This window comes from Onychostoma macrolepis, chromosome 10, assembly GCF_012432095.1.
Source record: "Onychostoma macrolepis isolate SWU-2019 chromosome 10, ASM1243209v1, whole genome shotgun sequence".
Classification (NCBI taxonomy): Eukaryota; Metazoa; Chordata; class Actinopteri; order Cypriniformes; family Cyprinidae; genus Onychostoma; species Onychostoma macrolepis.
Window position 1 is genome coordinate 19,842,076 of NC_081164.1, and position 26,602 is coordinate 19,868,677.

The 26,602-nt window shown below is 36.8% G+C and overlaps 3 protein-coding genes across 6 annotated transcripts; 2 read left to right on the plus strand and 1 right to left on the minus strand.

Annotated features, from left to right (window-relative positions):
- Window positions 1–559: 559 nt before the first annotated feature.
- LOC131548464 (beta-galactosidase-1-like protein 2) lies at window positions 560–13,588 on the minus strand. 3 transcript variants are annotated; one of them, XM_058789743.1, is made up of 20 exons: window positions 13,363–13,588; window positions 12,367–12,552; window positions 12,224–12,292; window positions 10,943–11,038; window positions 10,554–10,595; window positions 10,278–10,386; window positions 10,110–10,202; window positions 9,958–10,039; window positions 8,579–8,643; window positions 8,418–8,502; window positions 8,039–8,176; window positions 7,462–7,542; window positions 5,548–5,654; window positions 5,309–5,455; window positions 5,150–5,221; window positions 4,517–4,595; window positions 4,326–4,413; window positions 4,132–4,243; window positions 3,192–3,308; window positions 560–2,886 (listed from the first exon to the last, which is right to left on the minus strand). In XM_058789743.1, exons 1-20 carry the CDS (start codon window positions 13,452–13,454, stop codon window positions 2,803–2,805), a joined length of 1,944 nt encoding a protein of 647 aa, XP_058645726.1. In that variant the 5' UTR covers window positions 13,455–13,588; the 3' UTR covers window positions 560–2,802. The 3 variants fall into 3 exon arrangements, with proteins under 3 accessions (XP_058645726.1, XP_058645728.1, XP_058645727.1); XM_058789745.1 differs by having other exon boundaries at window positions 12,367–12,574; window positions 13,363–13,502; XM_058789744.1 differs by lacking the exon at window positions 10,554–10,595 and having other exon boundaries at window positions 13,363–13,587.
- On the plus strand, window positions 7,361–18,600 carry ei24 (EI24 autophagy associated transmembrane protein). 2 transcript variants are annotated; one of them, XM_058789747.1, is made up of 13 exons: window positions 7,361–7,395; window positions 8,427–8,519; window positions 11,963–12,096; window positions 14,360–14,490; window positions 14,806–14,951; window positions 15,040–15,100; window positions 15,185–15,251; window positions 15,336–15,460; window positions 16,022–16,141; window positions 16,230–16,341; window positions 16,435–16,546; window positions 16,933–17,007; window positions 17,098–18,600. In XM_058789747.1, exons 4-13 carry the CDS (start codon window positions 14,449–14,451, stop codon window positions 17,258–17,260), a joined length of 1,023 nt encoding a protein of 340 aa, XP_058645730.1. In that variant the 5' UTR covers window positions 7,361–7,395; window positions 8,427–8,519; window positions 11,963–12,096; window positions 14,360–14,448; the 3' UTR covers window positions 17,261–18,600. The 2 variants fall into 2 exon arrangements, with proteins under 2 accessions (XP_058645730.1, XP_058645729.1); XM_058789746.1 differs by lacking the exons at window positions 7,361–7,395; window positions 8,427–8,519; window positions 11,963–12,096 and adding an exon at window positions 13,636–13,769.
- Window positions 18,601–19,407: 807 nt separating this feature from the next.
- stt3a (STT3 oligosaccharyltransferase complex catalytic subunit A) lies at window positions 19,408–26,492 on the plus strand. The gene is made up of 18 exons (XM_058790228.1): window positions 19,408–19,561; window positions 20,180–20,302; window positions 20,387–20,447; window positions 20,531–20,652; window positions 20,874–21,019; window positions 21,111–21,201; window positions 21,767–21,873; window positions 21,984–22,148; window positions 22,250–22,430; window positions 22,584–22,739; window positions 23,459–23,550; window positions 23,639–23,794; window positions 23,878–24,066; window positions 24,166–24,282; window positions 24,385–24,487; window positions 24,615–24,803; window positions 25,919–26,034; window positions 26,126–26,492. Exons 2-18 carry the CDS (start codon window positions 20,215–20,217, stop codon window positions 26,162–26,164), a joined length of 2,118 nt encoding a protein of 705 aa, XP_058646211.1. The 5' UTR covers window positions 19,408–19,561; window positions 20,180–20,214; the 3' UTR covers window positions 26,165–26,492.
- Window positions 26,493–26,602: the final 110 nt, after the last annotated feature.

Sequence of the window (26,602 nt, forward strand, 5' to 3'; positions counted from 1 at the left end):
GCAAACTCGCCTGACCTGAACCCCATAGAGAATCTATGGGGTATTGTCAAGAGGAAGATGAGAGACACCAGACCCAACAATGCAGAAGAGCTGAAGGCCACTATCAGAGCAACCTGGGCTCTCATAACACCCGAGCAGTGCCACAGACTGATCGACTCCATGCCACGCCGCATTGCTGCAGTAATTCAGGCAAAAGGAGCCCCAACTAAGTATTGAGTGCTGTACATGCTCATACTTTTCATGTTCATACTTTTCAGTTGGCCAACATTTCTAAAAATCCTTTCTTTGTATTGGTCTTAAGTAATATTCTAATATTTTGAGATACTGAATTTGGGATTTTCCTTAGTTGTCAGTTATAATCATCAGAATTAAAAGAAATAAACATTTGAAATATATCAGTCTGTGTGTAATGAATGAATATAATATACAAGTTTCACTTTTTGAATGGAATTAGTGAAATAAATCAACTTTTTGATGATATTCTAATTATATGACCAGCACCTGTATAGCTTAATATAACGTCAATGATGTCTCTTATTTAAATATGTAGTAAAAAACCCATGAAAATGTATGTTATTTTTAAATGATGACGTCAAATGGTTGCACTCAGTGAGCTACTGGCGCTTTTTACCGCAACACAACTCAGAAAATAAAATACTGATACGATACCACATTGTGAGACTTTTGGTTGTAATTTTCAGTCGAAGGGCAACAAAAGAAGCGATGTAATGTAAGACTTCACTGCTTTCCTAGCGATAAGAAGAGGAGAAAAGAATGGGATGCCTGTGGACGAAAAAAACTTCCTAAAGACCCGCTTCTTTGTTCTCTCCACTTTAGCCCTGATGCCTTTGAGTCTTTTAGTAGACAACAGCTACTGAAAGAGCTTACAAACGGCAAGAGACAAGAAACGCTAGATGCCATATGTTTTAAGATGTAAACATGCAGACGCGCGGCCGCTAGAGGAGTCTCTCAGCGATATCCGGGGCGTTTACACTCTTTGTGGGGAAAAATCCATGGTACAGCATTTGGTTTAAACCTATACTTATTTCCATCGCCACCTGTAAGCTCTTTCAGTAGCTGTGGTCATCATATCAGTATTTTATTTTCCGAGTTGTCTATTCCGAGTGTTGTGGTAAAAATAGCAACAGGTAGCAGCAGTAGCTCACCAATGCAACCATTTTACGTCATCAGAAAAATGTCGCACCCCATTGTTCAAAATATGTATAAAACGAGGCGATTTTTTAAAATAACATAAATCTTTAATGGGTTTTCTACTACATATTTCAGTAAGAGACATAATTTACGTTATATTAAGCCATACAAATCTTAATACCCAGGGATCCCTTTAACATCTGTAGAACCTTTCTGTTTCACAAAAGGTTCTTTGTGGTGAAAGGTTCTTCAGATTATAAAAAGGTAAGGAAGAGATGGTTCTTTAAAGAACCTTTGACTGAATGGTTCTTTGTGGAACCAGAAATGGTTCTTCTGTGGCTTTGCTTGAAGAACCTTTAGAAGCACCTTTATTTTTAAGAGTGTATTATCATTTTTCTGGTAATCATTTACAATTAAAATTACAAGCATTTTCTTACAGTGCGGATGTGACAGAAAATCACATGGTGTTTGATGGGCACAGACTCTTTAGGTGTTCTGTGTAAAAATGCAATACTACATATTTAATGTGTGATCTTCACTCATTTAGTGTATGATGCCCTTTTTTTTCTGAAACCATTTACAAAGTTTATAATGCGTAGTGTTGTGAAATTTGTTCAGATTTTAAAAGTCGTGCAGTGTATACCAGCAATTCTCAGTTTAAAAAAGAATTTAAGTGAAATTCCCAGTGACTTATTCCAGAAAATGCTCTGGAAAACGTTGATTCTAAAAAGTTTACAAAGCTGATTTAAGTTGAAGTTTTGATGCAGTTTGGCTGGAAATAGTACTTGATGAAAGCTTGATTGCTAGGTGGTTGTTGTCACACGATCACAAAATCATATTCGGACCATAGATATGGCTCAGGTTGGATTTTTTTTTAAACCGTTTTATTGTCTGCCAGATGAAATTTAGGCCGAAGTCTGATCGTTTAAAAATATCCTTCCTGACTTGAACTGTACAGTATGAGGTATCATGTATGCCTGTAGCATAAACAATGCTACAAGTTCAGTTTTACAGTTTAAGTTGTATATAAAATCTTTCTCAGTGTTTGCAAAAAGGGAAAACGCCACGATAACGCTGGATCTACAGTAAATGCACTCATGTAAACAACTGACTGCCTGTGGAAATTACTGAAAGAGAAATCAGTAACTTCCTGTTGCCTACAGTACATGGCCAGTGCAACATTTACGTTTTCATATAGAAATTAAAAAAAAAATGTATTGCACTAATATGACCAATTTCAGCCAGTAAACAGCATGAGACAATCAAAAACATAAATCTACCTTGTCTTGCAAATAAATAAAGCTGTCATTCAAACATACACCCTCAGCGGAGTTATAATAGGCAGTCCATCTCAACATGCTCAAACATTTTCCATTTCAGCACAAATTTAACAATAACATGGTCCCCAGCAAGACTGCTCTTTTTCATGAAAAACTTGATTGTTTAAATATTTTAGAAATATCATGGAATGCAAAGCCATGTTATTAATACAAATGTGCTATTAATGCTTTAACAATCCAACAGTGACATACAACTTTTTGTTCATTTCATTTTTTGTTCAGGCACTTTGATGGTGTTTATGTATTTGATAGTGCAGTCCTGTGTCTTTAGCCTTACGTTCATTTACATAAAACATTTTTGAATTGTTCATTAAATGTCAACTGTCATTCCCAGATCAGGAGAACCTTCAAACTGGATTTTAAAATCCGCTTCTGCTTCTTCAAACACAATCACCTGTTGAATAAAAGAAAAACAGATCATTTAGAACTTGCCTTCATTTGTTAATGGTCAGAATTTTTGTTGATTTGTTGCCATGGAAACACATTCCACCACTAAAATTCCAAATATTTTATTCAAGATTCTAAATAATGTTACATGGGTTCAACATACTGACCTATATCTCCATTATAGATCAGTGGTTCAACATTGATATTTGCAGTAATTCTTTGGATAACCAAAAATAGTTCTTTGGTGTCAAAGAAATTTATATAAAATTGTATATAGCACAAATTTATATATGGAAATGCATATAAACTGACCTGGTTCATTCCACTGTTGAGGAAGGGTCCTGGTAGAAATAGAGCTTGCTGTGGTCCAGCATCCCAGTACCGTCCGATGTTTTGGCCGTTAATGAAGACTACACCCTTACTCCAACCCTGCATGGGGACATAATCAGTACAATATTTCTAACCAAATTTTAAAGAATGGTTCACTCTAAAATGAAAATTTGCTGAAAATTTACTCACCCTTTGGCCATTCAAGATGTAAGTGAGTTTGTTTCTTCATTGGTACAGATTTGGAGAAATTTAGTGTTACATCACTTTCTCACCAATGGATCTTCTGCAGTGAATGGGTGCCGTCAGAATGAGATTCCAAACAGCTGATGATAACATGACTCCAGTCCACCAATTAACGCGTTGTAAACCAAAAAGCCGCATATCGTAATAAACAAATTCATCATTGAGATGTTTTAAATTTCAAGCTATTGCTTTTGGGTAAAATACCAAAAGCAAACACCATTTCTAAGTGAAAACGGTCCAAAACCATTCTAAACATATGTTGGTGGATTTTGATGTGAGATGACAACAGGGGATGAATGTTTTCACTGGAGGAAGTGTTATGGATTATAAATTCGTTTTTTTGTCCAGAAGCAACGGTTGAAAGTTAAAACATCTTAATGATGGATTTGTTTCTTACAAACTTGCAGCTTTTCACTTCACAAGGACTGGAGTGGTGCGGATTATTGTGATGTTTTTATCAGCTGTTTGGACTCTCATTCTGACGGCACCCATTCACTACAGAGCATCCATTGGTGAGCAAGTGATGTAATGCTAAATTTTTCCAAATCTGTTTTGATAAAGAAACAAACTCATCTATATATTGAATGGTCTGAGGGTGAGTACATTTTCAGCAAATTTTCATATTTGGGCAAACTATTACTTTAAGCATTCAAATCTTGTCTTAATTCATTAAACTCACTGGCAGCTTGATGAAAGTGTCGCTGGGATATCCATTCACGAATAACCTTCCCTGGAAAAATCCTGGGAAGCTTGGTTTGTTAGGGACGGACTTCCAAGGTGCCCTGTACAAGCTGAAATAAAAGCATTGATGATTACAATTTATTTATTTTTTTAAATCTTTTATGGCCTGTCACATAGTAAGATTTTACTCACCTGTCAATAAAGTCAGGAGTCATATCAAGGCTATATATTGTGAAGTCTCTAAGAGGTGTATGATTTAATAAAATGTTCCCAACTATACCTGAAAACAGATTTTGAATAGGTTGATGTTATAATGTTGATATAATGTTTCAGAGAGACTGTGGCATCTTCAAACACAAAGCATTGATGGTCATTAACTATACCTTTGCGCTGGTTGTCCATGTCTTTACTGTAATGCACACGGCCACAGTTCTCCACCAGCAGACCCAAAGTGCGTTTCTCCTACAGATAATCAAGTCAATTCATTTATTTGATCAAAAATACAGTAAAAACAGTAATATTTTGAAATATTATCATTTAAAATAACTTTTCTATTTGAATATTTTAAAGTAATTTATTCCTGTGATAAAGCTGAATTTTCAGCATTTCTACAGTCTTCAGTGTCACATGATCCTTCAGAAATCATTCTAATATGCTGACTTGCTGCTTAAGTAACAATTATTATCAATATTGAAAACAGCTGTGCTGCTTATTTTTGTGGAAACCGTTATACCTTTTTTTCAGGATTCTCTGGTGAAACATAAATGTCTTTACTGTCACTTTTGATCAATTTAATGTTTCCTTGCTGGATTAAAGTATTAATTTTCTTTCTTTCAAAGAAAAATCTTACTGACCCTAAGCATTTGAACTGTAGAGTTTGTTTTTATAAATTATATTAATAGATAGAAAATGAAATAGATATAATTACTAGATCTCACAATTATAAGATAATGTTTTTTAACTCAACGTTAACAAAACAAAAATAAGATACAAATATGTAAAAAATTAAATCGTACCTTTCCATCAGGAACAGCTAATTCTACATTTCTGTGGTGAAAAATGCCAATGAAACTTTGGTTCACAAAAACCTAGGGGGAAAATCTTGATTAAAATGAAATTATAGCAGATGCATATTCATATACAACAGCACAGCTTGACTGTTTATCAGCACTAACCAGGGCTCTGTCTTGGATGTTGCGTCCTGATTTTAAAGAGCCTCCTCTGATGATGGTGGTCTCATAGAGGGTGTATCCATATGCCTGGCCGTTACCGTTATTCACAGGCAGATTCTCCATATTGACCGGGAATTGGGATTTGAAAGGCTTGAAGGTAAAGAAGTTGGATTTTGAGATTCATTTCTCAGAGTAAATATTTCTGTTTCTCAGGATAAGCCAGGGTCAAGTAGACTTCTTACCTCATGTGTGTATGGCAGAGCGTCCCACAGGGACAGGTGCTGGAACAATATGGCCGCCTCATATTCTTCTTTCCAGTGGAGACCAGGCATCTCAGGGAGGATTTCACCTGAAGAGCATCACAGAAATCAGCACAGCTCAGAAAACACGTGAGCATGTTATTATTAGACACAATGTAGTAACTTCTCAAAAAGGCTACATGGGCGGGAGGAAAATAATATTAACCGATAATATGTTGTACAGCATCCAAAATGTTGAAAGAATCCCAAGATGGATGGCTTGAGGTGCAAAAATCTGCATGTTTGTAAGAAACAAATCTATCTTTAAGATGTTTTAAACCATTGTTTCTCTATCTAATATTGCTTTCTCCAGTATAAAAGTTGTCTTATCTGCATCAGGAGAGAAATATGCACAGATCTAGCACCATTTACATGTGAAAACAGTTGAAAACAAATATGCTGGTGGATTTTGATGTGAGAGGACAACAGGGGATGGACTTTTGCATTGGAGGAAGCACTACTATGTTATTAGTAGGATTACGTCCAGGGGCCTGTACCATGATGGTAGATGAACAAATTCAGAGTTACAGGATTAGTTTCGAGTTGACAAAACCAAACCTCTCCAATCCGGCTTTGTTGGTACCATGATGCTGATCATCAACTTTCTTTGTTAACTCAGGCTTTGATCCTGAGTTTGTGGAGCATGTGCACATGAATGTGTGACATCAGTGGCTAACAGCCAATCACAAGCCTTGGTTAAAAGTTAAAGATTTTGCTAAAGGTTAAAAGATTTAAAAATATGATTCATTTAAATGCATTTACAATGAAAAAGTACTTGTTCATGAAAGAGGACAAATAAAATAAATTATCTTGCTTTATCAGTGCAGTCACAAGTGAAACTTAAGTTAGTTTATATTGTTGGAAATATACAGCGATAGAGACTCGAACATGTAAGGTCACCTCATTTTTAAAGCATTATCTATTGATTCTACAACTTATATTATATACAATCTGTATCTATTAACATTAATTTAAAATAAATTATTTATAATAACTGTTAAACTAAAATAGCTTGTGTGTAATGGATTAATAATAATATAAATCATATAATTAAATAAATAATATAAAATAATGTAATTATCATTAAGGCCAGACCAACTTTTATTTTCTTTTTTTGTACTAGTGACCTTTAATTTGGAGCAAGATAAACTGGGAGAGTGATTTTTTTTTGTGTCAGACATGTGTCAGTTAGCTCACATCTGATTGGTCCAATTTCAGTTTGAGCTCTCTAACTCAGAACATAACCTGCCCCAGAGCAGGTTAGCTGTGGAGTGCAAGTTACTATGGCAATGAATGCAGCTAAAAGCCAAGCTACTTTCATGGTACTTAAAACCCAGAGTTGGCGCAAGCTAAACTGAAACTTACCTGGCTAGCCAGCTAATCCAGCTTCATGGTACAGGCCCCAGGTATTTTGTTTAAGGGTGTCAAACTCAGTTCCTGGAGGGTCGGAGCCCTGCAGAGTTTAGATGCAACCCTAATTAAACACACCTGATCCAGCTAATTAAGTCATTCAGACTTATTTGAAAACTAGATGGTTTGTGTTGGAACAAAACTCTACAGAGTTCAAAACCCCTGCAGTAGTTTAAAGTGAAAAAAAAAAACCTTAATGATGGATTTGTTTCTTACAAACATGTACCTTTTCACTTCACATTATTGGATTATTGTGATGTTTTTATCAGCTGTTTGGACTCTCATTCTGACGGCACCCATTCACTTCAATTGGTAATGTAAAGTAATGCTAAATTTCTCCAAATCAGTTTTGACAAAGAAACAAACTTGGATGGCCTGAGGGTGAGTACATTTTCAGCAAGTTTTCATTTTTGGTTGACCTATTATTTAAAGGATGGGATCACATACTGTTGAAATTGCTGAGAAGATCTCTGAGAAGATGGTACTTTGGTGTGTAATCTCCTGCTTCTGACAGAGGAGCATCATAATCTAAAAGAAAGGGAGAAAGAAAGGCTTGTGTTATGCATTTTCAAATACAACACTGTTCTGCTGCTTTTTCAGTCCTACATGAAATGCTTGTGCTCTACTTGATAGCGCCACACACTGGTCATATTGTGAAGTACAACATCAGTTCACCAAAAATGAAGATCGCAATAGTCGCCCTCAACCGCATGTTCCAAACCTGACTTCCTTTTTCATGTGAAACACAAAAATATTTTTTATTTTTTTTTTTTTTTTTTACGATATCGTCTGTTTATTCTAAGCGCACGCTCGTCTGCTTCAAATTCTCGAGCTCGTTATAGCAGGATAGATTCTGATTGGTCAATGTTTGCATCGTTCATCAGCTGTAAAAAAAGTTATTCCAACGATATTGTTTCTCTGTGCCTTTATCATTATAGCTGTGGTGTGGACTCTGCCATTCTTTAATATTGAGAACGATTTTTAGAACTACATCTTTTTCTTGTGAATTGGCCTTAACACAAACCATAGCTTGTAACCAGAGCTTTGTAAGATGGGTTGGCCAATGCTCCATTCATGAAGCCAAAGTTTGTCCCTCCGTGGAACATGTACAGGTTGATGGACATTCCTCGTCTCAGTATCTCTCTTACCACGGCAACCAAGTCTGTATTAGAAAGGAAATTTCACATTAGTGCTTTGGCCCTTTATGTTCATCATGTTAAAAGGCAATTTGTCAAGGGCTTTTTAAATAATTCATATAAATAAAGCATTATTTAAATTAATAAAATAAGTATAACACAACAAATGAATAATTGTTTTATATTATTCATTTAAAAATATGAAAATATGATTCGTTCTATTAATTCTTATTTATTTTTTTTAATTGTCATATGACATCATCTTACCCTCTGCAGGTAAACTATGGTGTAAACCGCCCCATCCATCAGACCTCCCTGTCCAGAGCTCCATCACCAGCACAGGACTGTTGGGCTTTAAGCATGATTGAAGTAATGTTAAACATTTCATATAACACTTTTATTTACAAAACAGACACTAAAATATCTACCTGTACTGTTTCCAGATATTTGATGTCGTCATGATTAATTTTCTGTAGATTTAGAGTTCTTAAAGCTGTCATGGAGGAAAGAATATTTGACAGCAATCACTTGTTACTGTTAATATCTAATCTACTGTTCAAAAGTTCGGTGTCAGTATTTTTGTGCATGTAAGAAATTAATACTTTTATTCACCAATAATGCATTACGTTGATCAAAAGTGAAAAAAGAAACGGGGGGGGAATAAAAAAATAAATAATAATAATATCATGATTTTCCCAAAATATTAAGCAGCACAACTGTTATCAACATTGATGTAGGAATCTTTTTCCTCGTCAAAGCAGACACCAGGAGACGTTGGGATATCTTTCATAAAGAAGTTACTCTTTATTGAGAACTCGCTGTGCGTTGCTGCAGTCATCCAAGTCTTACTAAAGCAGTGATGCATTGTAGTTTATATACATTTAGGGGGCATTGCTTAGGAATGGAAACAAAGCAGCTGGGTGACGACCTTAAAGCATGCAAATGAAGTATTCAGGTATAACAACCTGCCCCATTTAACCACTCCTAATCCAATCAGCATAACTGCCCAAAGATTGGGGCAGGGGCACCAAGAGCAATTACAAACAAAAGGTGAGAGTCTCCGTCATCTGGCTCATTTGACTTACAATAAGAGAACAGGAACTGGCAGGAACCTCTTGCTACAAACTTTGTATATCACAATCGTTCATCTGATGTCATATTTACCATAAATGCTAAATACAATGTATTTAACTTCAGTTTGTATACCGTTACATTGGAACCTAGATTTAACATTTTACAAATTTGTAATCCAACAATGATAAAAAGTTTAAAGCAGCAATTCAGCATATTAGAATGATTTCTGAAGGATAATTTAACAATCACCCTCACACACCTGTAAGTAATTGATGGGTGCGTAGGAAAAACAACCAAAAAAGGTCAAAACTTCAAACAAAAAAAGAATAAATCCTGCACTTTCAAATGCATCAAAATATTTATTAACTAACAACGTTCCGGTCCATGACCTTCTTCAGGCATATAAAAACAATTCCAACAACACATGACCAATCACTGCAATACGTAGACACACCATTACCAATCAAAATCAATGATGTTACAGATTTCTTTTGTTTTTCTTTTTTATTAATCGTGTTTATGGTATGTTTCCCCCTATGCAAAGAGGCATGTCTAATGTATTACGTCACTGATTTTGATTGGTAATGTTTACGTATTGCAGTGATTTGGTCATGTTTTAAATTGGATTCTTTGTTTTGTTTTGGAGGATCATTTAAAAAATACTGACCCCAAACTTAGTGTTACAGCAAATAACTTTTGAATTTATAGTTTAATTCTTGTGTTTTGTTTGTACCTCCTTGGACGCCACCATATTTTAGACCCTCGTGGTCGTCTGATGTTAGGAGAATTTCACTGATGCCTCTTTCTTGGAAAGCCTGGAAGAAATTGAATTAAAATTGAGAAAAAGCATGACAGCTGAGTTTGGAATGTTCATTCATACTGTACCTCTTTGATAAATGACATGTAGTTTCCATCTCTTGCATGTGATCCATATTTGTTCTCCACTTGAACGGCAATGATAGGCCCCCCTTTCTTAAACTGACATCATATAAGGCCAACATCAAAAATCATTTGGAATATGTTTATTAACACTTGTTTCAAAAAGAATCCTACCTGGAAAGGCACCACTTTGGGAATTAGCTTATCGAAGTACACGTTTACAGCCACTATGAAGCCTGGGTAAGTGGTTCGCAGCATCATATCTCTATCACGCAAAAGCCAGCTGTAGAGGGAAGTGGTTTGTTTATGGTGATAGAAATAGAACAAATTTCTCTTTCTGTGTAATGTTACACATTGATGGTCCACTTTAGACATTCTGCATGCGAACTAACTGTCATTTAGAATATTAGTAGACTGGTAAGTTAAGGTTAGTAGAATAAGTTGACATACACTTGTAAAGACTGCTTGGTAGACTGTCTGTTGGAGGACCATCTGTGAGCAAATGTAAAGCAGACAGACTATTAATACTCTAATGACTGGTAGTTCATATGTAGTTTCAAAAGTTAGTAGAATGTCTAAAGTGGACTATCAAAATGAAGTTTTACCCAGTGTGAAGACACACCAGATATTTAACTGTAGCTCTTTGTAACTGTTTTTTTTTTTTTTTTTTTCCCCTCATGACATGCATGCGAAGTGTGGCACATCATTTTGGTTTGATCAAATGCTGCCTTTGCTTGCTGCCTCACACTTTTTAATCACATTTTCTCTGGAATTTGCAGGATACGACTTAAAAGTTATGCTACAGAGTTGTTTATATTTCATTTAATGGCAGAAATCACCTGGGTAGTCCTCCAAGGTCAAGGTGAGAGCCTATGTACGGGCCTGGACGTAAAATTACCCAGAGTCCCACCTCTGCAGCCAAGTGAAGGAAACTTCTGTGAAATGGATGGACAAAAAAAAAAAAAGAGATTCCTAAAAATGATCAGATAGAAGTCACAGAATTGTAAAGGATCAAATGAATAGCTAAAATAAATATTTGAAAGTTGGAATTTGTAAAGAAATTCAGCAAACTTAGAAATTAATTATTGCCGTTTAAATAGAGCATTTAACAAAAATTGTATTTATATAAATATTGAATGAATATATTAAATACACACTTAAAAATGAAGGTTTTTATTGCCATCAATGATTCCACAAAGAACCTTTACCATCCATGGAACCTTTTTGCACAAGGTTCTTTGGATTATTAACATTTTCTTCACACTAAGAAAAAAAAAATGGTTCTTTTAAGAACTGTTCACTGAAAGGTTCTTTGAGGAACCAAAACTGGTTCTTCTATGGCATCGCTGTGTAAACCCCCTTTTGGAACCTTTATTTTTAAGAGTGTATGTGAAAGTTGGAATTTGTAAAGTTAATTATTGCCATAAAGTATTTCACTAACTAAATAAACCAATCAATCTATAACTGGAAAAACTATGCTGCTTTACAAATTCCTTTTTTTTTTTTTTTTTTTAATTATTGCCATTTTATCTAAATGAATAAATTTTTGAAAGTTAAAGAAGCACAGTTAACTACTTTTATTGAAGTATTTAACAATTAAATGCACAAGTTGGAATTTGTAAATTAGCATAATTATTTAGAACTGAATTATTGTCATTTAATAATTTAAGCATTTAACAATGTTTTCTGTAACAACTTGATCACATGACCTTTTAGAATATATATCACGCCATTTCCAGCTTCAGACCTCACTCTGATTTTAAAAGATCTTTAAATTTCGCAGTGATATTAGTCTCATTCTCCAGTTGGAGGGTTGTGTTATGGAAGAGCAAGGATCTACATTAACGATGTATTCCCAGTGCTGTGCAGAGCCCAGATAATGATGCAGACCAGGATGAAACAAGAATGAGAAAGTCCCTCCTGACAACAGCAGACCGACAGTATTGTCAGAGGACCGGCAACAGGAGCTCTCGGAGATGTTTGTCTAACAACCGTAAGTGAAAGTCCAACAAGGCATTAAATAGAGGTGAGATCCTTCCAGGATCAAAATACACAGAGCAGATCTAGTGCTAATGTTCTCACATGTGGGAATTAGGGAAAGGATAGGAAGGATTTCTTACTCTATGTCAAGGCCTCCCTGGAAACGTAGTTCTCCTTTCTCTGGCTGATGGAGAGACCATGGCACATCACTGCAAGACAAACACGGTCTGATTATTGAATGCTTCTCAATATCATTGACTGCGATTGTCCATTTCAAACCTACACAGTGAGAGTGTTGAGACCACAGGCTTTCATTTTCACCATCCGATCCTTCCAGTAAGCTTTGGGCAAGCGGAAGTAGTGTAAAGAGCCCCCCAGAATCCGAAAGGGCTTTCCTCCCAGAGTGAACTGGGAAGAGTTCACCCTCAGACCCATTGATCGATTTATCTTTATATTTCCGGTCGGACCTCTGGACACACAACAAGAGAAAACTGAGAGAAAACAAAACATTTTCCTCAGGAAATTTACATCAACATTTCAATAGTTAAATCCCTGAACAAATAAATGCATGAGTTGGAATTTAAGGAGCACAGTTAATTATTTTGAAATTGTTTATTGCCATTATAATAAACTATTTAACATAAACACAAATATTTGAAAGTTGAAATTAGTAAAGCTAGTTAGTTATTTGGAAACTGACTAATACCATTTTGACAATTAAAGCACTTAACGTAAATAAATATACTTAAGTTGGAATTCGTAAAGAAGCACAGTGAATTACTTTGAAATTGATTATTGCCATTTTAATAATTAAAGCATTCAAAACGAATGAATAATTCGTCAAGAAGCACAATTACAAAGAAGTTTAAAAACGAAATGTTTCCTGTAAATACACTTTTACAATATTGGTAATATTTTATTTTACAGTGTCCTTAGTTTACATGTAGGTCTACATACTATAGTAGTAAATAACAGTATATTATGCTACATCATTGGCCTACATCAACTCGTAAACCTAATACTCACCCTAACCATATAGAAAGTAGGCTACATGTTGGTAATTAATATTTCTCAGTACTTTAAACATACGAATGCGTTTTAACAAGGACACATTAAAACACCGTGTAACTAAACAATTCAAAAACCCTGCTAATGCTGAGACGAATGAATTGCGTATTTATTTTTGTCTATTCCTTCTGTGAAGCTGCATGCAAAAGATTTCGAATATAAAAAGATTAAATATTAAAGACTTTTTAACTTGGAAGAAACTTTGCCTTACCTGAAGTGTCGGTATATAATGAAGCACATGAGACTCAAAAACAGAATAACATATCGCCTCCTATGATTGTTTCTTATACCGAAAACGGCCATGTTTTCCTTATTTAAGAGCGGTTAAATATTTCAAATATATTCTGAAATAAAGTGCCCAACAGTATCTAGTAAAAGGCAGTGACATTTAAGCGGCAACTTGCTAAGAACAAACAGAAAGCGTCACTTGGGTATCTGCGATGTAGTTCCTGTCAGTCAGCGGGGTCTAAAAACTACAAATCCCGTCATATGTCAGACCGCACCGCGCATGCGCAGCTGCACTGGCCTGATGCTGCTGTTTTGTTGAGAGCTTGAGAAAAGAGTGAAACTTCAAGGCTTCAGGAGAAGAGAATATTGTAGCCTAAATAGGCACATGAGGTAAGATGTGCTGGATTGATACGTTGACATGTTTTCTTTGATTTATAGGTGTCCGATAATATCTGTTAAAGTTGATTTCTGCTGTAGTTAGCTGCTCCGCTAATGATCTACTGGCTAAAGCTGCTGGTTTTGTTGTTTACTAGAGAACTGGTCCACCAAACTGCTTCGTAAGAATGTTTTATGATAATGGAAATGATCATCTTATTTGGCCTGAAATATCATGCTGTCTTTCGGAGATATAGAGTGGTTTCTTTCTTTCTTTTTCTTTTTTTCCCCTCTCTAAACCAAGCTTTAGTTCTGATCAAAATATCTTGCAAAAAATGATTATATATGTGTGACCCTTGATCATGGTCACATGGAGTTCCATTAGGGCACGTTTTCAACGTACATGTCATTTCAGTTGTGGGCCTCTAAGTTCCCTCTAATAAAATTGAAGTCCCATTATTTAATTTATTCCTTTCTTTCAGTTCATGACTAATGTTTTTCAGTGGTGTTGTTTTTTTCAAAGCTGCTGGATCAAATGGCTTAACACTGAAATTAAAGCATGGAAAAGTTATGAAGCCTCAGATATAAAGAGTTTCTCTGGACAGTTTTCAGGCGTGTCCTCCTCCTGTCATGAGATCTTGCCTGGCCCCTGGCTGTCCCTCCTGCAGTTGATGACTCCGCAGCCAGTGTGGAGATGACGGACAGTGTCAGAGCGTTTGTCCGCAATGTTGCGACGGTCAGAACCTAATTTTACATCTAATAACCTTATGTTTTAATGTCTTACGAAATAACATCAGCATCTGTAAGTTCTTGGTGTTGGGTCCTAGTTGGAGAAATATGCTTGCCTTTTAATATTTTTAGTGCAAACATTAGAATGATTTCTGAAGGGTCATGTGACACTGAAGAATGGAGTAATTATGTTGAAAATTCGGCTTTGCATCACTGGAGTAAATTACTTTTTAAAATGTATTTTTTTGTATTCAGTCAACTTTTAACATCACTCACACAAATGGGCCTCAATCTAAGTGGCAATCTTCCTGTTTCAATTTAGGGGATCAAGGACTCCATCCTGGGGATTGGAACTATCTCCAAGCTCGATGCTCGGATTCAGCAGAAGAGGGAGGAGCAGAGGAGGCGCAGAACGAGCGGGGCCCTGGCGATGAGACGGGCTCAGAGCGAGGAACGGAAACAGGATAGGTATCAATGCCATTCGAACTCATTTATTCAGTTTATTATAATACTACCAGTCCTGATAAAATGTTTCTTTGCTACTTTCTTTTAACAGTGAACCAAAACTAGCAAGTCGAATTTTTCAATGCTGTGCCTGGAATGGAGGCGTATTTTGGGTACGTTTCTCACTCTCTTATTGGACAACTATGCATTGACTAAACTATTATATTAAAAAAAATCCCATGTGTTTTCTCGCACAGCTAAGCCTGTTCCTGTTTTATCGGGTGTTTATCCCATTGCTGCAGTCCCTCACTGCTAGAATCATTGGTATGTGGTGCTTTTAAGGAACTTTCATGTCATGTAGTCCAGATATGTCTTCGTATTTATGCTTGTCCTGCTGATCTGTTTCAGGTGACCCTTCGCTGCATGGTAACGTGTGGTCCTGGCTGGAGTTCATCCTGACATCTGTATTCAGTGCTCTCTGGGTTCTGCCTCTCTTTGTGCTTAGCAAGATAGTCAATGCCATTTGGTTCCAGGTGAGACTTTTTTTTGTACATATCTTATGAGTGGTTTGATCATGAAATCCGCATTCTTGTAATTTAAGCAGTTTTATTAGAGCAAAAAAAAGAAACCCCCACACACAATCAGACATTACTTGCAGTGATTTTACAATGCTTATTGAGTTAGGCAGGGCTTCATGGTGGAAAAATCATCAGCATGCCCAGTTTCAAGTCTTTGTGTACACTAGTACCTTACAAAAGTTTGGGGTTGTTAAGATTTTTTAATGTTTATGACAGAAGTCTCTGTCACCAGGGAAGCTCACCAAGGCTGCATTTATTTGGTCAAAGCACAAATCTTGTGAAATTTTGTGGGTTTAAATAACTGTTTTCTATTTTTAATATTTTAAAATATCATGTGTTCTTGTGCTGTTATAGCTGAATTTTTAGCAGCCGTTACTCCAGCCTTCAGTGTCACATGATCCTTCAGAAATCATTCTTAAATGTTGATTTGGTGCTCAAGAACCACATAGGCTACATGTATACATATCTGTTTTGTAATATTTGAAATAAAGTGGTAAATTTTGTTTTGCTGGGCAGGACATTGCTGATCTGGCGTTTGAAGTGTCTGGACGTAAAGCTCAGCCTTTTCCCAGCGTCAGCAAGATCATTGCAGACATGCTCTTCAATCTTTTGCTCCAGGCCCTCTTCCTCATTCAGGTAGAAGATGGTTGAAATCTATGCATCTCCACAACTTGTTCATCTCTATTTTTTTTTTAAACTTTTTATTGTCTTGTCTTTTTTTTAGGGATGGATTGTGAGTCTCTTCCCCATTGATGCTATTGGTCAGTTGGTCAGTCTCCTGCACATGTCTCTGCTCTACTCACTTTACTGCTTTGAATATCGCTGGTTTAATCACGGTAAGTGTGTGACTCCTCTGATCAATCGGAGTGATAAACGATCCGAGTATCTACTCTAAACTTTTCCTGATTGACGTTGTATCTCTTCTGAAGGGATTGAAATGCACCAAAGGCTGTCAAACATTGAGAGAAACTGGCCGTATTACTTTGGCTTCGGTTTGCCCATGGCACTACTGACTGCATTGCCATCGTCATACATCATAAGGTACATTCAGAGTCCATTTCGACTCATTCTCGCCATCTTTTGGTCTGATTGTGATTTTTAAAGAGAACGAAAATTGTCATCTACTTGCTCTCATGTCATTTCAAACCTGTTCCTCCTCCTGCTGAACACATAAGAAGATATTTTGAAATGTCCTTTTATGGTCCATTAAAGGGAAATCGATAGGGACCAAAACTGGTTAGTTAAAACAATTCTTCAAGATCTCATCTTTGGTGTTCCACTAAAGAAAGTCAGTTTTGGAGTGACATGAGGGTGAATAAATGTTAACTTTTATTTTAATCTCAAACTGCGACATTCCTAGTGTTTTCCTAGGCATATGTATTCCAGCAGCGTTTATGTATAATTTCTGTGCGACTACTTTCTTCCAGCGGCTGTTTGTTCTCCATTCTCTTCCCGCTCTTCATCATCAGCGCTAACGAAGCAAAGACCCCAGTCAAACTCTAGTAAGTGTTTTGTTTGTTTTTGTTTTTACATAAAACTTACTAAAAAGGAGATTTTTATTGCTGATAACATTGTTTTTTCCAACATCGCAGCCACTTCCAGCTCCGCCTCTTTTCCCTGGTCGTCCTTATCAGTAACAAACTGTTCCACAAGACGGTGCACCTGCAGAGCTCCCTCACGACCTCCACATCCACAGAGAAGCTGCCCTCGCCTCACGTGTCCCCGACGCGCCAGCGACCTATGCCCCCACAATGACCTCTTTCAGGATTCCCAATTCGGTTTGAAAGTCAGGTGGATGGAAAAAATTTGCGTTGTCTGTCGATGTTCTTCTGAGGGATGAATGGGACGGGTTAGTAATGTGTTTGAGACTGGATCGTCCTGTGCCGATACACAAGGTCATGATTCTCTGTGTGATTTTTGTTGGACTATTTTTGTACCCGTTATGTGCCATTTGGGTGATTTGTAGAGACGGCACAAAGACCTCAGCGTGCACACTTTCTGTGAACTGGCTTTCCTCCTCTTTTAGGCCCTGTAGTTTCTATCTCGAGTTGTTGTATGTATTTATGGCCTTCTTTTTAATTTTATGTAATGGCTTTTTCTGCCTTGTGAGGCCCAGACACATGACAGTTTGTTTCTCAGTTAACACTAAGCTCTGTGACATGCTTTAGCTAATGACTTAAGGAATGGCTGAGTAGAAAAAGGCCCTAGCGTCCCCCAGTGGTTTGTTTTTCTGCACTGGAATCTGGACTAGACTGAAAAACAATCAAATTGACAGGCCTCTTTATGCAAGGGATGTTTCTTGACCTAAAATGTTGTGAGTTGTCTGTCTGCTAGACATTTTAAACTTATTACTTTATTGACTACACCTCCTCTTAATGGAATAGTTTGGCTGAAAATCATTTTTTCACCCTCCTTGTTTCTTTCATCTGTGGAACACAAAAGTAGAGATTTTGGAGAATGTTAATGCCGCTCAAGTCCCTATATCCTTATATTTTATGAAAAACAGCAGTGTGGACATTCTTAGAAATTTCTCCTTTTGTGTTCCATAGAAGAAAATCATGTTAGGAACGACATTAGGGTGAGTAAATGATGGCAGGTTTTCTTTTTTTTTTCTTCCCTGAACTGTTCTAGAAGTAACAATGTAAAACTCAAAAGGGAGCTGCTTTTATTTGGATTCTTTGATAATGTGTTTTTATTTTGGGAATACCATGTCAACATGATCCAGTGTCATCTGTAATGGTTTGGGGATGATTTCCAACGGTATGCACAAGCTTTATTAATCTGCTGCTGTCAGGTGACACTGCCAAACTGTGTGAAACTGTTCTTTAAATGATCACGGATCCAGTTTCCAATGAATGCTGGCATGTCAAGTGGATGTCTACTGTGGTGTGTGTTCCTGGAGTTCAGTACCTGGAACCTGTTTTGAAACATTTGAAACTGAAGCACATATTATGTCATTATGTCCGTGGGGGGTGTGTATTTTAAAAAGGGTTGTAATTATCGTCAGGAGTCAATAGTGTTACACCTACAGATGGAAATTTGTGAGTGACATTTTGTAAAAGTATTACATTTATTTCAATAAATTTGGTCTGTGTACAGAATTCTCTTGTTTACATTTATGCATTTGGCAGATTTTTTTTTATCCAAAACCGCTTACGTTCCATTGAAGATCCATAATTTGGGAAACCCTAGTTAGTATGCATTTTACAAAATTTGTAGTTATATTTTACTGTAACTTATTGATTTGTATGTATTTTAATATATAGAACCAAATTAGCATATTAGAATGATTTCTGAAGGATCATCTGACACTGAAGACTGATATTCAGCTTTGCCATTACAGAAATTAAATTTTTAAATATATTAAAACAGAAAATAGTTATTTTAAATGGTAATATTTCACAATATTACGGTTTTTACTGAATGTTTAATCAAATAAATGCAGCCTTGGTGAGTATAAGAGACGACTTTCAAAAACATTTAAAAAAAATCTGTTATTCCAAACTCTTGACCTGCAGTGTATATGTGTAGCTTTATTTTATTTTTTATTTTTTAAATCGTGTATATGTATTCGTCACAATACATGAGCGAACTCGAATAACTGTTTGCTAAAAGTCAAAACAGGCAAACTTTCCAGAATAAACCCTTTGCTTTAGAAGTAGGCCTAATTGCACTTAATGCAATGTTTTTTTTTTTCTTCTTGACATAAATCATTATGAACGTGTAAGGGAAATATTTTCTAACAATTAAAATAACATATAAATGTTTTGATATTTAATAGTTAAAGTTTTAAAGTTCAGTGCTGCATGGTCTCCTCAGCGCTGACTGTCTTTCTCCCTTTAGGACACGTCATATCTGGAGCGCCATGCGGAACTAGTCTTGACACGCTTGAATGACATCTCGAAGACCAATCAGCGAAGGCCATTCTCTCGGAATCGTGACGCTAAGCCAATTAGCGCCCTCTCTACGTGGATGGGCGGGGCTTGATTCGCAGAGAGGGTTGTGTGTGAGAGTGTGGAAGGGCTGGAGTGAGTGAACCGCCGATGAATAAGACTGGTAATTTTGCACATTTATAATTTCTAATCTCATTTATTACAACTATACGGGTTCGCTGTCATTACACGTACTCCCGTGCATTAAATAGCCCATTTACGTATATTAAAAAAAAAGCTTGGGAAGGTGTGAGATAGGTGTCATATTAGCTAGCAGCTAAGTAGCTAATCAAGACTTAAATAGTTTATTATCACGAATAGTTTATCAGAAGAATACTGATAATACTGATAATCTCTGAATTGATTTATCTGCTTGTACATGTGCGGTGAAGTATTAATGAGTATGGTTTTTTATAGGAATTGTGCACAAACTGGCTCTTCCTGATTTTATAAAGAGTTGACACTTTAACAGATGACATAAGATGCAGATTTATGCGTTTCTTAAACTGCTTTACCCTCTACAATTCATATTTGACGCTTAATTGATTTGAAAAACTTGTAAGGGTTGCATAATCATGTTTAGAAGTTTAAATCTGCCAAAATTTGCTTACTGCTTGTACATAGTATGTTGTTAAAGGAGCCCTATCCTACACTTCTCTAACATTTTATTTTTTCCCCTAAAGCGTTTGTATTACCATTATTAACAGTTGTATTAACGTGCTGTTGTTGTCCATTTTGTCAGGTATCAAGAGTTAGTCCTGCCTCCTGTGTGTAAAGATGACCAAGCTGGGCTTCCTGCGTCTGTCCTATGAGAAACAGGACACCCTGCTGAAGCTGCTCATCCTGTCTATGGCAGCCGTCCTGTGTGAGTGGATAAACATCCCTTCAAGTCAGACTCCCTGCATGTCAACTGTCCTCTAAATCTGCCTGTCTTGTCATTTTCCTCCAGCGTTCTCCACCAGACTGTTCTCTGTGCTTCGCTTCGAGAGTGTCATCCATGAGTTCGATCCGTGAGTGCAGCTTTCACATCATTATTGCAGTGCACCAGCATCTGAACACCTGTTTAAATGGGTTTTCTGTTTGTTGTTGGCAGGTATTTCAATTACCGGACCACTCGCTTCTTGACAGAAGAGGGCTTTTACAAATTCCATAATTGGTTTGATGATCGGGCTTGGTATCCACTTGGGAGGATTATAGGAGGCACCATCTATCCCGGTACAGTTTAATGACACTTGATTTCAAAATCTATAGCAATATAAGATTATTTGTGGCCTGACGCTATGTGCAAAACTTAGACCTTTTCATCTGATGCTTGATAAAACTGGCAGAGTTTTCAAACCATATTTAAGGACTCTTTGACTAGCAAACTTATAGCAACAGGCTAAAACCACTTTTAACAGTATAGCAACCACATGTTGTTTCTTCTTTCCTTACAGGGTTGATGATCACATCTGCGGCTCTGTATCATGTGCTACACTTCTTCCACATCACTATCGACATCCGCAATGTGTGTGTGTTCCTCGCCCCTCTTTTTTCCTCCTTCACCGCTATTGTCACCTACCACTTCACCAAAGAGCTCAAGGTGAGATGAACCTCAGCACTCGTCCATCACACACACTGCTCATTATTTGTCTAGCTAACTTTACTAACTGAAGTAACACTGTATGTTTCAGGATGCGGGCGCAGGGCTTCTGGCTGCCGCCATGATTGCAGTCGTCCCTGGATACATCTCCCGTTCTGTGGCAGGCTCTTATGACAATGAAGGTATAGTCTTGTCTCAAAGATGTGTGTTCAGTTTTTTTAATTGGTTGATATGGTAAGGATTTATTTATAAAATGGTTTTGATGCTTTTAAAATGGCCTCATTAGGAAACGTCTTAGAATTTCTGTCAAATATCAAATTGAAACGGATACACTACTGGTCAAAATATTTTATTTTTTTTCTTTTGGCAAAATAAAATGCTTTTAATTCAGCAAGGACGCATGAAATAGCTGAAATAATTGTGTAAAAATTCTCAACTTTTATTTACAAAAATATTACTTTTCAGCATTGATAATAAGAAAATGTCTTGTTATATAATTGGGGGAAAAAAATATTTTCACAATATTATTGTTTTTTTTTTTATTTAAATAAATGAAACCTAGGTGAGAATAAGAGAATTCTTTTAAAACAAACAAAAAAAAATCTTACTTACCCAAAACTTTTGAATGGTAGTGTGGATAAATAATGTGTTTATAATATAATTGGTTCCTTCTATGTCTATGTATGTTTTAAAATATACTGTAAAATGAAAATGATTAATATATATTACTTTTTTTGTGATGTAAAGGAATCGCCATTTTCTGCATGCTGTTGACGTACTACATGTGGATCAAAGCAGTGAAAACAGGCTCCATTTATTGGTCGTCCATGTGTGCGCTGGCATATTTTTACATGGTGAGCCACATTTGAGATACATTGTCACAGCAAATCAATAAATTATGTTATTTAAATACACAAAAAATACATTGTTTCAATAACACAATAACTTTGCGTATTGGCGTCAGGTGTCCTCCTGGGGTGGTTACGTGTTTCTGATTAACCTCATTCCCCTGCACGTGCTGGTGTTGATGCTCACCGGCCGTTTCTCTCATCGCATCTATGTGGCGTACTGCACAGTCTACTGCCTGGGCACCGTCCTCTCCATGCAGATCTCTTTTGTCGGATTCCAGGTAAGGAGTTGAACATCAGTTACCAAATATGAGTAATTACTATAACATGAATTTCCAAACAGATGAATAATCTCTCTCTCTCTTTCTTTCTGTTTTTGTAGCCCGTCCAGTCTTCTGAACACATGGCTGCATTCGGGGTGTTTGGCCTGTGTCAGATTCACGCCTTTGTCGATTACCTCCGGAGCAAACTGAACACGCAGCAGTTTGAAGTGTTGTTCAAGAGTGTCATTTCGCTGGTCGGTATCATCCTGCTCTCTGCAGGCGCAGTGCTCATGCTGACAGGTGAGAGGAGACACTCCCATTCAAATATTTAAAAAATATATATTTTTTAATATTGTAATTGTTTTTCTTTGTACTTTAAGTATTTATTTCTGGTCATTTAAATATAATTTTTTATTATTTCTAAATAGTTTGTTTTTGTATTGGCATATGTTAGGAAAATCTCACCTTGGACTGGCCGTTTTTACTCTCTGCTGGATCCATCATATGCCAAGAACAACATCCCCATCATCGCCTCTGTGTCTGAGCACCAGCCCACCACCTGGTCCTCCTACTACTTTGACCTGCAGCTTCTGGTCTTCATGTTTCCAGGTACAGCGCCTTAGTTCCTGTGGCTGCCTTTTGTCTTTAAACCATCAGACCAGTTTTGTTATTGTTAACTAAAATTATGGAGTCTTTACACTTTTCATCATAGTTGTTTAGATTTCTGAATATACTAAAAATATTTTTGTGTTCTCATTTGCCCTAATAGCAAAATAAAAAAAATGAACAATAGCATTTCGATGACTTTCTAAAAGAGGAAAACATATTGAGAGATTGATTACGTCAAATTTGCCATTACTCCCTCGGCTGCTGTGCTAGAAACACTTATGCAGCAGCGTTAGCTAGTTTTATTTATTTGATGTTATAAATGTACATAAAATTGAAAATATAAATTGAAAATATAAAAAACTTTGCAAGATTTACAATGTTAATAACTGTGGAAACGCATCACTGTGAAAAGGGTCCATTAAATAAATAGTTTCGTTAATTGAAATAAAGCAAATATAAATTTTAGCTAAACTTAAGTGAAAATTGGAAATAACACATTGGCTATTAAATGAAATACAGTAAGTTTATGTTGAAGTACTAAAATTACTAAAACAGAAATAAAAATGAAAAACTTAAAATGACAAGCACATAACAATCATTTAATGAAAATATAAAAATAAAGCAAATTCAAAATATTAATAAATACTATTTTAGTATATAGAAATGCTCAAATTGCAGTGGATCATATGTATTAAATCTGTCATCTCTTGTTTCTCCAGTTGGTCTTTATTACTGCTTCAACAATCTCTCCGATGCCACAATTTTCATCATCATGTATGGCGTCACCAGCATGTACTTCTCAGCTGTGATGGTGAAACACTTTTACTTTATATTACTCAATATTTGAAGTGAATTTATTGGCATTTCATTTGACATTTCTTTTCTTTTGTTCTTCTCAGGTGCGTCTCATGTTAGTCCTGGCTCCCGTCATGTGCATCCTGTCTGGCATCGGCGTTTCTCAGGTCCTCACCACCTACATGAAGAACCTGGATGTTAGCAGACCGGACAAGAAGTCCAAAAAGCAGCAGGACTCCACTTACCCAATCAAAAATGAGGTACCATCAATGCTCTTCATGTTTCTTAGCTTTCCTTAAATCATTGGTTCACTCAGTGATGCTGGGCTCTGATTGGTCCGTAGGTGGCGAGTGGGATGATTCTGGTTATGGCGTTCTTCCTCATCACATACACCTTCCACTCAACCTGGGTGACCAGCGAGGCATACTCTTCCCCGTCTATCGTACTCTCCGCCCGCGGTGGTGACGGGAGCCGCATTATCTTCGATGACTTCAGAGAGGCGTATTACTGGCTCAGACACAACACACCGGAGGTCAGTGAGATCCATCATGATGCTGACCCTCATGAACTTCCTGCTTCTTTTGATTCCAAGCATTTTTGCTCGTCTCACATTACTTTTGTTTGTGCACAGGATGCTAAAGTCATGTCGTGGTGGGATTATGGGTATCAAATAACAGCGATGGCCAATCGAACGATTCTGGTTGACAACAACACTTGGAATAACACTCACATCTCCAGAGTGGGTCAGGTGAGGATGTAGATTTATATAGTTTAACTTACAAAAATATAGTTTTGCTGTTTACAGTTTTTATACTTCGGACACTTCTAAAAATGTTTTTCTTCTTCGCAGGCTATGGCCTCCACTGAGGAGAAAGCCTATGAGATTATGCGAGAACTGGATGTTAGTTATGTCCTGGTGATCTTTGGTGGACTGACGGGATATTCATCTGATGGTACGGGCTCAGATGCATTTTGACCCACGGAAGCGACTTTGTGGTTCTTAATGTTTGAATTGGAGTATCTGGTCTGGATGGAACCTAAATAACATGTAAAAACGTTTATGTGTATTTGTTTGTTTAGACATTAATAAGTTCCTATGGATGGTCCGTATTGGGGGCAGCACGGACACAGGGAGGCACATAAAGGAACACGACTACTACACACCCACCGGAGAGTTCCGTGTGGACCGCGAGGGGTCCCCCGTTCTGCTCAACTGCCTCATGTACAAGATGTGCTACTATCGCTTCGGCCAGGTCTACACCGAAGCCAGTACGTATCTCCTGTGTGTTTTGTCCTTATTTTTCTTTCTTTTTTTTTTTTTTTTTACTAACTATTTACCATATTCAATCAGTTAGATGTTTCTCCAGTTTATGTAGTTACGCCTGATTCTGATTCAGAATGCAGCGGCACGACTGGTCTTCAACGAGCCCAAAAGAGCCCATGTTACACCTCTCTTTATCTCCCTGCACTGGCTACCAGTCGCGGCTCGCATTAAGTTCAAGTCACTGATGCTTGCATATAGAACAACCACTGGCTCAGCACCCGTTTACTTGCACTCTCTATTAACAAACTACATCCCCTCCAGAAGTCTGAGATCTGCTAGTGAGCGACACACCGTGGTACCATCACAGAGAGGCTCAAAATCACTCTCCAGAACATTCTCGTTCACCATTCCTGGCTGGTGGAACGATCTTCCCACCCCTATCCGGAATGCTGGATCCCTGTCAATCTTCAAGCAACAACTGAAAACTCATCTCTTTCGACAGCACTTGACTTCATCCTAAACTTAAAAAAAAAAAAAATTCTCTTTACTTATTCCTTCCTTTGGTAGTTTGTATTTATTTGAACAATGCCTGAGACTTGGTGTTGCAAGCACTTTGTCTGTCTGATTGCCTCTTCAAGATGAATCGCTTTATGTATTCCCCAATTGTAAGTCGCTTTGGATAAAAGCGTCTGCAAAATGACTAAATCTAAATCTACGCCCACTTTAAAATCTTTTTTCATTAATTTCTTGTGAATGAATATTATTTTCTTGATTAATATTATTTTAATGAATATTCAACTTATTTATTTTTAGTTATTTTCCAAGGCAAAAATTCTCATTTTCTTTTTTGTTGTTGTTTTTAATCTAAAATTGATATTTTTTTCAATTAATGAAAACAAAAGTTTTTAATAGTTTAGTTTTAGTAACCAACAACACTATGAATATGCATTATTTTATTGAATATTTTATTTTTATTATTTTCATAAATAACTGACATTATGGAATTTAAATGAGTTGCAAATGCTGTTTCATGTTAAGTTTTAGTTCAGGGTTTGAACAAAAAAGTCTAAGAAGTTAAGTGATGACTAGAATTAAACTCTATATTTACTTTTTTTCCCAGAGCGTCCTCCTGGTTATGACAGAGTACGTAACGCTGAGATTGGCAATAAGGACTTTGAGCTGGATGTGCTGGAGGAAGCGTATACTACAGAGCACTGGCTCGTCAGGATATACAAGGTACATCTGAACGCACCTGTGCATTTTAACCGTTACTGTCCCTCTAAACCATCTGAACTTCCACTGATGATCTCCTGCTTTGCCTCCACAGGTCAAAGACCTTGACAACCGTGGCCTCTCAAGAACGTAAAACCCAGAACTCAAAATCCCACCCCCCTCTCCGGAACACACAGCACTGAACGTCTGGGGCCCCCATACCATGATCTGAGGAAAAAGCGTGAAGATTTTTATACTTTTGTTGTAATTGCTGAAAGAGATTTTCTTTTCATACTTTTTTTTTCTTGGTTTGTTTTTTTAAAATTTGATTGTCAAATGTGATGTTTACTGGGGGCAGAAGGTGTCAGATTATCACCTGAAAAGGTGAGAAAAATGTTCATAAGTCATTTCTGCAATCAACTGGCCAGATAACTGTTTGATTTGTCTTTCAATGGGTGAATAAAGGAGTGACTGGGATTCAATTGATCGGTGTCTTTTTTTTTTAACCATTAAAATCACATGCACTCCAGACCAGACCCACTAAAATATAGACCTTGGATCAACACTTGTTAGTCCAAAAACCAAGCTGTCC